Here is a 14,085-nt window from a genome sequence, read left to right on the forward strand (position 1 = left end):
AGACATCTTAAGGCAGCCCTGTTCAGGGAAGTATTTAATGTGTGACATTTTAGTGTATTTTTGGTCTCTGTGGAAGCCGCCCAGAGTGGCTGGGGAAACCCAGCCAGATGGGCGGGGTACAAATAATAAATTATTATTATTATTATTATTATTATTATTATTATTATTATTACTATTATTATTAGGTGCGCCCCCGATGGAGGTAAATATATTTAGCTCACCCGTATGGAGTACAGTGGATGCTCGGGTTGTGAATGTAATCCGTGCAGGATGCATGTTCGCAACCCGCAGCGTTCACAACCCGCGTCTGCGCATGTGTGGGTTGCGATTCGGTGCTTCTGCACATGCGCCAAGCGCAATTTAGTGCTTCTGCGCATGTGTGACCGCCGAAACCCGGAAGTAACCCATTCCAGTACTTCCAGGTTTCGGCAGGTCCGCAACCTGAAGCAGCTGTAACCTGAGGTATGACTGTAATTAATAAAAGAATCGGCTGGACGCGTAGATTGGTCTTAGCACAATCTCCCATGGGAGAGAACCCCTTGCAGAATTTAAAACAGTCATAATGCCAGGCAGGGGAATAATAGGCTGTTGGACCCTTTTACATACCCCATTTAGCTTGCTTACGTGCTTCCCCCGTCACAATGAACAGACCACACTCTTAAGTAAGTTTAAAAGTTTTACTTGCAAAATCCAAAGGTCTGGTTCATGTATCATTCCGCGTGGCAGCAAGGAGAACACAGGTAGAATACTCTTGGATACAATATATAGAATGTTAGTTTCAAGATCAGACATGTCCTTCCTGGTATGTTACATGGCACAAAGAAGAATAAGGAAAGAAGATTCACTTCCTCCCTCAAAGGAGGCGAGGGGGTGTGAGTCTAGCAATGCAGCTCTGTGGTCTTAACCCTTTCGTGCCTTAACTAGCTCTATGCTTGCAAATTATGTTTAACTGCACTTTCCCACACCCCTTTGGCCTGATCCAGCTGCAGGGGAGTCCTTCTTATGAAGCCCACAAGAAGGGCGTCAAACTGCCCTCTCCTGCTGTTGCTAACTCACAACTAATATCCACAGCAAGGCCGCCTCTGATCATGAGGGTAGTATTGGCCTTCCAGAAAGGGATTACTGGATCGCCCCCAGAAAGGGTAAAACCCAGATTAAATGCAAAAAGAATTTTTTTGAGGTGGGGGGAGGCTGGAGTTTCGATGCAATGCAAGCAAGATGGCATGTGGTTGCTACAAATACACTTTCACGCATGGGGAGCCCCCCACCTCATAAATAGATGCCAGTCTGGAAACCTTCAAAGGAATAGAAAGATTTCTTTAGGAATAAACACTGAAATCAGTGGAATTTAAAAACGCTTAAGCGTTGCAATCTTGTGCATGCTTTCTTGGGCAGAGTAAATCCCTTTCAAGCTAAGCGGCCACTGATTGCCTTACACTCTCCAAATTGGTCCGATTCCCCTTTTTAAAGCTATCTAATTTGATGATTTCCTGCAGCAGGGAGTTCCACAGTTTGGCCCCGCGAAGGAGCACGTTTGTTTGTTTACCACCCATGTAGCTAAGTATTTCAGGTGGTTTGCAAACATCAATATTTGCAACCCCAACTGCGAAAGCAGTTAAACTTGAAAATAAATAAAAGCATCTGTGTCGGAGGCAGTGCCAGACACCTTAATCCTCCTTACGCTCCCTTCAGATATTTATTTTGAAGATTGATGCTCCTTATAGAGGTCCGGAAGGGGCTGACATCCGTCCTGAACACTGTGCCGAGGCCGACAAACAGCTTTGAGAAGTCTCCCACAGCCTCTGTTTTTGGCTGGCCTCCACATTGCGTTCTTCTTTGGTCATCTTCGCTGCCTTCCAGGCCTCCAGAGAGCCAAACTGAGAAAGAGCCTCATGGTACAACAGACGCCTTAAAAGAAAAAAGCAAACACATTTGAGCATCCATAAGCTTTTGTGGACCAGATGCCACTTTGCCAGAGTCCGGGTTTCAGCTCCGCATTGTGTAGGAATTCAGGAAGCTGTTGACTGACATCAACAATGTGTCCGGGACCAATTGTTCCATCTAGCATCTAGCATTACCAGCACTGACTGGCAGCAGAAGCTCTCCAGGCTTTTGGGCAGGAGACCTTCCCTGCCTTACCCAGAGAGGCCGCTGGTGATTAAACCTGAGCCCTTCTGCATGCAGAGCAGGTGCTCTCTCGACGTCTTCCTGCAAAAGTAAGATTCTAGTGCTCATGGTTTTGATTTGAGAAGAAGGTAAAAAGGTAAAGGGACCCCTGACCATTAGGTCCAGTTGTGACCGACTCTGGGGTTGCGCGCTCATCTCGCTCTATAGGCTGAGGGAGACGGCATTTGTCTGCAGACAGCTTCCGGGTCATGTGGCCAGGACTAAGCCGCTTCTGGCGAAGCAGAGCAGCGCACGGAAACGGCATTTACCTTCCCGCTGGAGTGGTACCTATTTATCTACTTGCACTTTGATGTGCTTTCGAACTGCTAGGTTGGCAGGAGCTGGGACCGAGCAATGGGAGCTCACCCCGTCATGGGGATTCGAACTGCTGACCTTCTGATCGGCAAGTCCTAGGCTCTGTAGTTTAACCCACAGCGCCACCCGCGTCCCTTGAGAAAAAGGTAGGAAGATGTTTTTCACCAAATCAGACCCTGGGCTCCATCAGGCTCGGGCCTTCTGCATGCAAAACAGCTGTTTTCTACCACCGCCAAACCTCGACCCTCGGACCCTCGACCGTAACGCCACGTGGCAGATAGTAACTGGCTAATTTCCTCTAGGCGGAGTGACTCTGCCCTTTAACTCAGACGGCTGAGGCACAGAGTCAGGGCTCTATAGGGCACTGACCTTTTAGATAGAAGGTGCCCCATATGCTCAGGGACAAGGGAGATGGTGACAACGGGAACCTTTGCGCTCCAGGGCATTCTGTGTATGCTCAGTGGAACCCTTGCCTTCATTGTTACATTACAGGCATTCTAACAGGCTCCTAGTGCAGATAAACGAGTCCCTGGCACCGGACCCTCTTTTGCCATTTTATAATCACCGCCAGAACCGTCCCTTTCCCATGTCCCCCACTCCAGCCCGTCTGCTCTGTTAGGACCAGCGGATCAAAGCGGCCGGCCTCTTGCAGAGGGACTTGGCTGGCACAGGCCTGAACAGCGGCCAAATTCCAGCCCCCCCTTCCCTCGTCCCCTTTCTCTCTCTCTCTCTCTCGCCTTGTCCAAACACCGTTGGGACTCCACAGACTTCTGTGGACGACGTATTTAAGGAGCAGGGACCTGGGGCGCCGGGCAAACTCCCTCTGTTGCTCAGAGCTACCTTAAAAACAAAATAAAAAACGTCCAGGGTTTTTTTTTTTTTTTTTTTGGTGGTTGGCAAAGTGGCTCCGATGACTCCCTGGGAGAGGACAAGGTAAAAAGGCAAAAGAAGGCAGATCTCATTCGTGGTGACCTGGACATCCATCTGAACCCATTCTGTTTCGGGGAACTGAATATACCTTTGCGCAGACTGGGAAGCCACAGTGGAAGGAAGCATAAGAAGGCAATTATTATTATTATTATTTGGACCAGAGAACATCCATCTATTTAAAAATAAATCCTCACCCACCTGTCTTCTGCCATTGCAAGATGCTCCTTGCTGTTCTCTTCCTGCAAGTTTTGCCCCAAGCTTGGACTGGGAGCGGCGGTAAGTTTTCACCTTGATAATTTCTGCTCTTTTGCCGCCGGGTGGATTTCCCTTCTGTTGGGACGAGGTGCAGTTGAGTCCGTTGTCAACCGTTTGTGGATGGCTAGAGCATAATTCTCCCCCAAATAAACAGAGCAGCTCCGACTTTTTTTGCACAAACAAACAAACCCCCAAGTAATCAGCGTTCGGACGGAATCGACGGCTACGTTTGCAAACGCCGGCTATTCCTCTTCTACAGACGTGTCCCCTGAAGGGCATTTGCAAAAACTTTGCTCCCGTTCCAGAGCCAGTGTGGCTTAGTGGTTAGAGTGTTGGGCTAGGACCCGGGAGAGCAGGGTTCGAATCTCCACTTGGCCCTGAAGCACACTGAGTGACCTCAGCCTAACCAATCTTGCAGGGTTGTGGGAATTAAATGAAGACTAGGACCTGGGGGAGACCAGGGTTCAAAGCCCCAGTAGGCTACTGGGTGTTTGCTTGGGCAGACACTGCCTCTCTCAGCTCAGCCTCCCTCGCAGGGTCGTTGTGCAGATAATAATAATAGCAATAGCAATAATAATAATAATAATAATAATAATAATAATATATTATTTATATCCCACCCATCTGGCTGGGTTTCCCCAGCCACTCTGGGCGGCTTCCAACAAAACACTAAAATACAATAACCTATTAAACATTAAAAGCTTCCTTAAACAGGGCTGTCTTCAGATGTCTTCTAAAAGTTTGGTAGTTATTTTTCTCTTTGACATCTGGTGGGAGGGAGTTCCACAGGGCGGGATAAAATAGAGAAGTATGTAAGCCACTGTGAGCTCCTTGAAGGAGAGGTGGAATACAAATGTAAGTCGTTATCATCATCGTAATAATAATAATAATAGTAATAATAATAATTCATTTAGACCAGAGCTAACAAATGTCATATAGACGGACATATACTTTGCTATTCCTAACTTGGCACAGGGGAGGAATTTGGTCTTTGCTTCCCGCATGATGCGTCCCAAGACAGTACAGGAACACAACTATCGTTTGACATTGCCCTTCTCTGAAATTTTGCAATGCAGCTGTACAACAAACCAGCCAACCCAAAAAAGTGAAAAAATGCGTGCTTTTTTTAGGGGGGGGGAGGGAAAGTGTCCACAAAGTGCATGCATTAGCCAGAGGAGTCTACAAAAGCATGTCAGCAGAAACTGCGTGTCAAAAGGTGTGCTTTTTTTTGCATGCCAAAAAATATGCACGCAAACGTTGGAGAAGTTTCGCGATGGCTTAAGAAACAAAACTAATGTGGGCACATGCAGGCGTGTGATGAACTGAATTTAGGACTAGGAAAAGGAGGAACTGCTCTGACACACTAATCCATTGCAATCTGCAACTTCTACAAAACATTATTGTTCTTACTAACAGTAATAATAAATATTACTGGTTATTATTATCTGTTTTTATTATTTACTATTAATGATTGTTAATTACTAGTTATTGTAAGATGTTATTAACAGGTCATCAATACTAGTTATTTCCGTTATTGTTGATATTATTATTAATGTTAATGTTCGTATTAACATCATAATCACCATTATCATTATTTCTTGCCTACCCTTCTCCACCAGATTGCAGGGCAGGTTACAGCAATTTAAAATTCAATACAGTCGTATCTTGGGTCCCAAACGCCTTGCGAATTGAACGTTTTGGCTCTCGAATGCCGTAAACCTGGAAGTGAGTGTTCCAGTTTGTGACTATTTTCAGAAGCCAAATGTCCGACTCTGGTTCCGCAGCTTCTGATTGGCTGCAGGAGCTGCTCTGGTTTGCCAGAAGCGGCTTAGTCATGCTGGCCGCATGACCCGGAAGCTGTACGCCGGCTCCCTCGGCCAGTAAAGTGAGATGAGCACCGCAACCCCAGAGTCAGCCACGACTCGACCTAATGGTCAGGGGTCCCTTTACCTTTACCTTTAAGGTAGCCTCTATGGGAGTATATTGTATTTAATTATGGGTATCAGAATTTTTAGGGGGCTAACCAGGTAGTGATAGCTGGGATAGCAGGCTTGTTGGTTTTTGAATGTCTGATGTTGATTTTTTCAGTTTCGTTGTTCTGTATGGGACAATGACAATAAAGATTATTGTATCGAATACTGTGAAATAAAAAGAAAGAAAACGCCAAAGCAGAGCTCTGACGAAGCAGAGCAGATAATGTGTTCGGGAGAAATATGCTTCCACATAGAAGAGCTGTGGTCAGAAAATAAAGGCTTTCAAGGCCTGCAAAATGCAGCCTGGTACCCAGGAACATCAGAAACTGGCTTGGACTGAGAGACCCTTGGTCTACCTAGCTCAATACTGCCTACACGGGCCAGCAGAGGCTTTGCAGGGTTTCAGGCTTAGATGCTGGGGATCAAACATGGAACCTCCCGCTTGGAGCTCTCTCGCCGGAGTATTGCGCAGGAGAGAAAGCGAGGTGCTAGTGAACAGATGGATGATTTAAAGAGGAAGAGAGGGAGATGCTTCTCGCCACGTCGGGCCCTTGGGTCCTTTTCACTCAGTCTTGTCTGCATCTCTCCAGCATCTCTCTAGGGTTGCAGTGTTTCTCAACCTGTGGGTCCCCAGATATTGTTGGACTACAACTCCCATCATGCCTAGCCAGCCTGACCAATGTGGTCAGGGATGATGGGAGTTGTAGTCCAACAACATCTGGGGACCCACAGGTTGAGGACCGTTGGTTTACAGGAAGGGATTCCCCCTCCCCCAGACCTAACTGGACAGACCTGTCGAAATGTAAGAGGGTTGTGGCCAACCTAACCCAAGAGGAGATTGAGAGCGAGAGGGAGATATTTTTCTTTGTTGTTGTTGTTTAGTCGTTTAATCGTGTCCGACTCTTCGTGACCCCATGGACCAGAGCACGCCGAGCACTTCTGTCTTCCACTGCCTCCCACAGTTTGGTCAAACTCATGCTGGTAGCTTCGAGAACACTGTCCCACCATCTCGTCCTCTGTCGGTCCCTTCTCCTTGTGCCCTCCATCTTTCCCAACATCAGGGTCTTTTCCAGGGAGTCTTCTCTTCTCATGAGGAGGCCAAAGTATTGGAGTCTCAGCTTCAGGATCTGTCCTTCTAGTGAGCACTCTGGGCTGATTTCCTTCACAATGGAGAGGTCTGATCTTCTTGCAGTCCATGGGACTCTCCAGAGTCTCCTCCAGCACCAGAATTCAAAAGCATCCATTCTTTGGCGATCAGCCTTCTTTATGGTCCAGCTCTCACTTCCATACATCACTACTGGGAAAACCATAGCTTTAACTATACGGACCTTTGTTGGCAAGGTGATGTGTCTACTTTTTAAGATGCTGTCTAGATTTTTTCTTTAAACCATTTTTCTTTAAACCATCTTAAAAGGCATATCCATTTTGCCCTGATCCAAGCACTCTTTTTTGCCTCTGAAGCACAACAAACGGCAATTTGGGTTTCGCGTGGATAGCTGTTTGCTCTGGTTTAGTGGGAAAGAGCAGGATTTCACGGGGAAAGCTCTGGGGCAAAAACAGGGTTCTCAGAAACAGAGGCTTAAAGCATGAACAGTGCATGGAAAATGTGCTTAAGCTCTGCATGTGTTTGCATTTCTCAGAGGTCTTAGCCGGACGTCCTCCAGGTGAGAAACGAACAGCTTTATTGTGGAGAAAACTCGCACAACATCCTGTTCTCTTGACATGACAGATGTCTGCAAAACTGGGCCTGGCATGGTGAAAGTGGATAGAATAATTGAATCATAGAACTGTAGGGATGGGCAGGATCCTGAGGGTCATCTAGTCTAACCCCCCGCGATGCAGGAATCTTTTGCCCAACGCAGAACTTGAACCCGCGACCCTGAGATTAAGAGCCTCGTGCTCTACCAACTGAGCTATGGCAGGACAGAAACAGGTTTTCCCTTCCTTTCCTAACACTAGAACTCGTGGGTGTTATGTACTGAAGTTCTCACCCTGGGCCAGCAGGGGTATACTGTAGATAGTTATGCAAATGAAGGATCAAAAGTGACGTCCAGTGATTGGATAGTTTTTATGCAAATGAAGGATCGAAAGTGACGTTCAGTGATTGGATAGTTTTTATGCAAATGAAGGATCGAAAGTGACGTTCAGTGATTGGATAGTTTTTATGCAAATGAAGGATCAAAAGTGACGTTCAGTGATTGGATAGTTTTAGAAAGTTGCTACAGTTACGTTGTTCTGGAGCTCTATATAAGCAGGCTGACTGAGCCCTTCAGTTCAGTTCTGTTCTGGCCTCTGAATAAACAAGAGCTGTTTGAATACTCACTGTGTCGTCTGATATGTTCACCCACAACTTAACAGTGGGCGTTCGGTGAAGCTGAATGTTGGAAGGTTCAGGGCAGATGGAAAGAAACTACGGAACTCCCTGCCACAGGCCACCAACTTGGATGCTTTCCAAAGCAGATTTGGAAATTCACAGAGGAGGAGATACTACTAGCCAGGATGGCGGTGCTCAGCTGCCACAGTCGGAGGGAGCGGGGGCGGAGGAAGGGGGGCAGGTTGGAGTGGGCCGCCCCGGTATCAGCACTGAGAGGGGTGACAAAATGGCGGGCAGCACTCACTGCGAGGCCTGCAGCGTGCCCAAGCCACGTGTCTCTCCTGGGAGTCATGCAGTGGCTTGGGTGCCCGCTGCCCCAATAATAATAATAAAATTTTCTTTATATCCCGCCCTCCCCAGCCAAAGCTGGGCTCAGAGCGGCTAACAACAGTAAAAACAGCACAGTTTACATAAAATCACAGTCAATTAATTGGAATACATTCTAAAATCAATTCATTCTAAAATCAATTCAGAATCAAATTAATGGCAACCGTTGGGCTAGAGTTTTATGAGGTTCACAGAAGAAGGGGGTCAGACTGTGCCTTGGCCAAAGGCCTGGTGGAACAGCTCCGTCTTGCAGGCCCTGCGGAAAGATGTCAAGTCCTGCAGGGCCCTAGTCTCTTGGGACAGAGCGTTCCACCAGATCAGGGCCAGTACTGAGAAGGCCCTGGCTCTCATTGAGGCCAGCCTAACCTCCCTATGGCCCAGGATCTCCAAGATGTTTTTATTTGCAGACTGTAAGGTCTTCCATGGGACATACCACGGGACATCCTGCACCGGCTGGCCCCCAGTATGTTTCCGAGCACAAGTCAAAGTGTTGGTGCTGACCTTTAAATCCCTAAAGGGCCTCGGTCCAGTAGACCTGAAGAAGCGTCTCCACCCCCATCGTTCTGCCTGGACACTGAGATCCAGCGCCGAGGGCCTTCTGGCGGTTCCCTCATTGTGAGAAGCCAAGTTACAGGGAACCAGGCAGAGAGCCTTCTCAGTGGTGGCCCCCGCCCTGTGGAACGCCCTCCCACCAGATGTCAAAGAGAAAAACAACTACCAGACTTTTAGAAGACATCTGAAGGCAGCCCTGTTTAGGGAAGCTTTTAATGTTTGATGTATTACGGTATTTTTATATTTTGTTGGAAGCCACCCAGAGTGGCTGGGGAAACCCAGCCAGATGGGTGGGATATAAATAAATTATTATTATTATTATTATTATTATTATTATTATTATTATTATCCCTGCCTCTGGGCGCAGGGCACACGCTGTGAGGGAACAATGCTTTTGAATCTCAGTTTCTGGAAACCTCAGGAGGAGAGTGATCTTGTGCTTGTATCCTGTTTGCGGGTTTCCCCAGGGTGAGACCAGGGTGCTGGACTGGGCGGGCCTGGTCCAGCAGGCTCTTCTTATTTTCACAAGAAATCCCTTAAAAAAAATAACTTCCCAGCTCCCTTTGTTTGTCAAGACCCAGTAGTCTCAGCTTCCTGGCCCCTGCCCAGCCCATGGCAGAATCCCAGATACTGACTCAGCAGCCGCAGGGAGCTCCCTTGCCTGATGGAGAGATGGACCATTGCCCTTATATCCCTCAAGCTCTTTTTATGTTCTCATGACAAAATTCAGCCTGGTGCCTGCATTGAAGCCTTTTGGGAACGTGCGACGGAAGCCATTGGCTCTTCTGACGTCCTTATGGAACCTCCAGGTCCAGAGTTAGTCTATCTTGATTCCTAGGTTCTTTGGGGGTCATTTGGCCAGCGTGAGAACAGGACGCTGGACTAGATGGGCCTTTGGCTTGATCCAGGAGACACTTCTTATGGTCTTATGGAGTAAAGGAGTGGACTTCATCATGTTGGCGGGCATTTATACACATTGCACTTGGGTGTAGAGAGAGGGAGAGGAAATTTAAATAGCGAGGCTAGATAGAAATCGTCCCCCCCAAAAAAACACAGCCTGTTGATGATGATGATGATGATGATAATAATATTTATTATTATTATTATTTATTATTATTATTACTGGCTAACACCAGTAAAATTACAGTAAAATCATAATGGGGGGGGGAACCAATTTAAAATACAGGTTAAAATGCAATTTAAAATGCAGCCTCATTTTAAAAGTAGCATATATATACATACATACACATACAGTGGTACCTCGGGTTAAGTACTTAATTCGTTCTGGAGGTCCGTTCTTAACCTGAAACTGTTCTTAACCTGAAGCACCACTTTAGCTAATGGGGCCTCCTGCTGCCGCCACGCCGCCGGAACCCGATTTCTGTTCTCATCCTGAAGCAAAGTTCTTAACCCGAGGTACTATTTCTGGGTTAGCGGAGTCTGTAACCTGAAGCGTATGTAACCCGAGGTACCACTGTAATCCCCTATAAAGCTCAAAGGTATGCAGAGTGACCATTTACAGCAGCGGACATTGGCGCTAACATAACCACCCTGTTAATGTCCATCTGTTATAGGTGGGAGGGAAAAAAACCTGCTGTCTTGATTTGGGCCTTGATTAATAGATTCAAACTTCCTGGTCAGTTACAGCTCGGCAAAGGCAGCAAAACTGGGGATTCACGCAACCAACAAGGCGAGTTTGAGGCATGTGAATGTGCGAAGTTTCAGGTGGCGCAAGGCTCTTCTCGGCCGTGTTTGCTTTGCTCTGGCTGGAGCAGCCACCGGCCGCAATGGCTACAGCCTCCTTCCACTGTCGGAGGCCGAATGTTTTTAAAACAGGGGTTCTTCCGCTGCGATTCCTGCATTGCAGGGGTTGGACGAATGACCTTCCACCTCTACGATTCTATGGTTCGGCTGGCATTCTTACGCTATGACAGAAAAGATTTGAATACGAGGTCACAGAAATAGAATCAAAGAATTGTAGAATTGGGACACCTGGGGGTCATCTAGTCCAACCCCATGGAATGCAGGAATCTCAGCTAAAGCATCCATGACAGTTGGCCTTCCAGCCTCTGCTTAAAAACCTCCAAGGAAGGAGGGAGTCCACCACCACCTTTATTTTATTTTTTAAAAAAATATTTTTTACTGAGTTTAATTACATCTCATTGAACAAATCTATGACATAAAGCATTGCTCAAGCAGAGCATCTGTCCCTCTTTCTGACTTCCACACATCTTTTACTGAATTCTCGCATTTCTATAACCACTTTTTACCTTAAAACGTCTTCTTTTTTTATAAAAATTACCTCCTTATATGTAAATCAGTTCCTTATTTTCACATTACAAAGCATTTCAAACCTACAAACGTTTTCAAATGTTTACAATTTTCTTTCATATAGAATATAAATTTGCTCCAGTCCTTTTGAAACAGTTCGTCTCGCTGATTCCGGATCTTCCCCGTCAGCTTTGCCATCTCTACATATTCTACCATCTTTATCTGCCAGTCTTCAAACGTAGGACGTTCATGCTGCTTCTTGAGGGAGTCGGTTCCACTGTCAAATGGCTCTTTCCGGCAGAAATTTCTTTCGAGTATTGAATCGGAATCTCCTTTTATTTATTTTTCCTTGTTATATAAATTTTATTAGTTTTTTAACATATCATTTCCAACAATAATTAAACATACTTTTGTATCTTACACAATTTTTTTGACTCCCATCAACTACATCTGGACATTTTCCAATCTATTCACTTAATTTACCTTTCTTACTTTCACTATTACATTTAAATCTCATAACGAATACCTCTATTCTTTCTCTACTTTGCAACGTTTCATATATTTCTCCTTACACAGCTTCTTGTAGTCCTGCTAGCGTAATTTGTTGATTACAGTTGCTCTTCAAATAGTTCGTATTTTTCTTCCAATCTTCTGTGAATCTCTGGTCCCGCAGGTTTCGAATCCTCCCTGTCATTTTATCTAATTCTGCGTAGTCCGTTAATTTTGTCTGCCATTCTTCTTTCGTCGGAATTTCCTCTTGCAGGAATCTCCCGTCTTGTAGCCCTAACTTCTTCCAAGCTATTGGGGAGGGAAGAAAGACCTTCTCCCCCACTTTTTTCCAAGTTCACGCGACCGAGGTAAATTTAGCAGTGGCCCGAGATAAACTCTCCTGCAAATCAGATCCCTGGGAAGGGATTGCCTTCCTTTTCAGGCATGGAACGAAATTCCAATTCGCTTATCATCTTCGACTCAGGTTTCTTCTGTTGCAGCTGACTGCGCACCAATTTTAGGTCCCAGGTGTGATTTAACATATCCCTCTCTCTACATACATGCATTCATGTATATGTATAGATATGCATATTTCGGCTACAAATAAATTTAAAAGCATCCACCAGCTTTCCCAAAGTGTAATCGGAGATGGGCTTTTTAGATTCTCAAACATTCCCTGGGGATGGAATGACCTTTTGTAAAAGCTCCTTCGTTTTTTTAAAAAAACAAAACATATGAAAGGAGCCATCTTAAAAGGGCAGAACCTCTCTGAGGGCAAGGATGAGGTACTGGCCAATAAACTTTTCAAAATGCCACATGGGATTATGTCTTGAGGTGAGGGGGTGTGCGTGAGAGAGCAGTTGCGGCTGTCAAAAGGTGTCTTAACAGGACAAGATGGAACCTCAGGATCAGATGCAGTCTACCTTAGATTATGGGATGCGGGTGGCGTTGTGGGTTAAACCACAGAGCCTAGGACTTGCCAATCAGAAGGTCGGCGGTTCGAATCCCCGTGACGGGGTGAGCTCTCGTTGCTCGGTCCCTGCTCCTGCCAACCTAGCAGTTCAAAAGCACATCAGAGTGCAAGTAGATAAATAGGTACCGCTCTGGCGGGAAGGTAAACGGCGTTTCTGTGTGCTGCTCTGGTTCGCCAGAAGCGGCTTAGTCATGCTGGCCACATGACCCAGAAGCTGTACACCGGCTCCCTCGGCCAGTAAAGCGAGATGAGCGCCGCAACCCCAGAGTCGGCCACGACTGGACCTAATGGTCAGGGGTCCCTTCACCTTTACTTTTACTTTTACCTTTACCTCAGGGATTATAAGATACGCATGAACAGCAGCAGGGGAGGGCTGGTGTCTTCTTGCCCTGCAGTGGGGCATTACTGGGGGGGGGGGAGGGCAATAGAGGAAAACAGAGTTCTGAGCACAAGACCCTTCTCCCCTCCTGCGATTTCCAGCACCTGGTATTCAGAAACATCGCTGCGTCTCACTGCGGACGCAGAGCATTGCCAACATGACTAGTAGCCATTGATAGCGCTCTCCTTGTGAATTTGACCAATGCTCTTTCAAAGACCCCCATGTTGTTGGCCCTCACTGCCTCCTGTGGCAGGGAGTTCCAGAGACTAACTATGTGTTGTGTGAATAAGTCCTTTCTTTTATCTAACTTATACATGGTGATTATTGCTGACAATGCTTAGATTTAGCAACACTGACTCGCCACTTCTCTTCTCCCTTTGCAGGATCCCACTGGACATATGAAGGTAAGGAGAGGCTGTTCCTCCTCCCAGTGTCTGAATTTGCTTTCCAGAATTTCAAATGCATTCCTTTGTTGCCAGTGGTAAGTTTGCCACGGTGCCACGTTTGAGGAGGCCCCGCTCCCCGAGTTGCAGGCGGCACCAATGAAGCAATGCCAGGCTGTGTAGTCCGACGATAAGCTCCTGAGCATGCACAGAATGTCTTTGCCTAGCTGCCTTCTTTCCCTATGGCATCAGCATGGTGTAGCGGTTAGAGGGGGACCTGGGAGTCCGGGGTTCGAATCCCCCACTCGAAGCTGGTTGAGTGACCTGTGGGGCAGTCACTCACTCTTGTTCTAACCTTTCCTGCAGGCTTGTTGCAAGGACCAAATGGAGACAACTATATACATTGCGAATGAAATAAATGCAACATATATGCAACAAGAGAGAGAGAAAGAAAATAATTCAGCTCCTTTCATGCAGGTTTTGGGAGAGGCAAATAACTTGAAAGATTGCTTCGCCCTAGGCAAACCAAGATCCCTGGTGATCACCTTGCAAAGGTGGATTTAGCCTTAGTTAGCCTTGGTGAAGACCTGATGTTTTCATCCCCTCAAAACTTTCCATTGAAATGAGGCTGCATTTTAATGTTTTAATGTTGTATTTTAATCTTGTTTTTAACTTGTATTTCAATTAATTTGTTTTTA

General features: G+C 46.3%; 1 protein-coding gene and 1 long non-coding RNA gene across 3 annotated transcripts in view; one reads left to right on the forward strand and one right to left on the reverse strand.

Annotated features, from left to right (window-relative positions):
• Nucleotides 1–663: 663 nt before the first annotated feature.
• On the reverse strand, nt 664–2,936 carry LOC309330138. The gene is made up of 3 exons (XR_014151303.1): nt 2,851–2,936; nt 1,667–1,908; nt 664–750 (listed from the first exon to the last, which is right to left on the reverse strand). It is a non-coding gene; the product is annotated as an uncharacterized lncRNA (long non-coding RNA).
• A 292-nt stretch (nt 2,937–3,228) lies between these two features.
• The window catches only part of CA14 (carbonic anhydrase 14), a 28,862-nt gene continuing 18,005 nt past the window's right edge, over nt 3,229–14,085 (forward strand). Inside the window, exons 1-2 of one of the 2 annotated variants that reach the window (XM_081841288.1) lie at nt 3,229–3,687; nt 13,388–13,408. In XM_081841288.1, coding sequence (XP_081697414.1) covers nt 3,630–3,687; nt 13,388–13,408 — 79 coding nt within the window. In that variant the 5' untranslated portion in view covers nt 3,229–3,629. The remainder of the gene's footprint in view (nt 3,688–13,387; nt 13,409–14,085) is intronic. The other variant, XM_081841289.1, reaches the window with a different exon arrangement.

Source organism: Podarcis erhardii (genome assembly GCF_964252035.2).
Source record: "Podarcis erhardii genome assembly, chromosome: 15".
NCBI classification, from domain to species: Eukaryota; Metazoa; Chordata; class Lepidosauria; order Squamata; family Lacertidae; genus Podarcis; species Podarcis erhardii.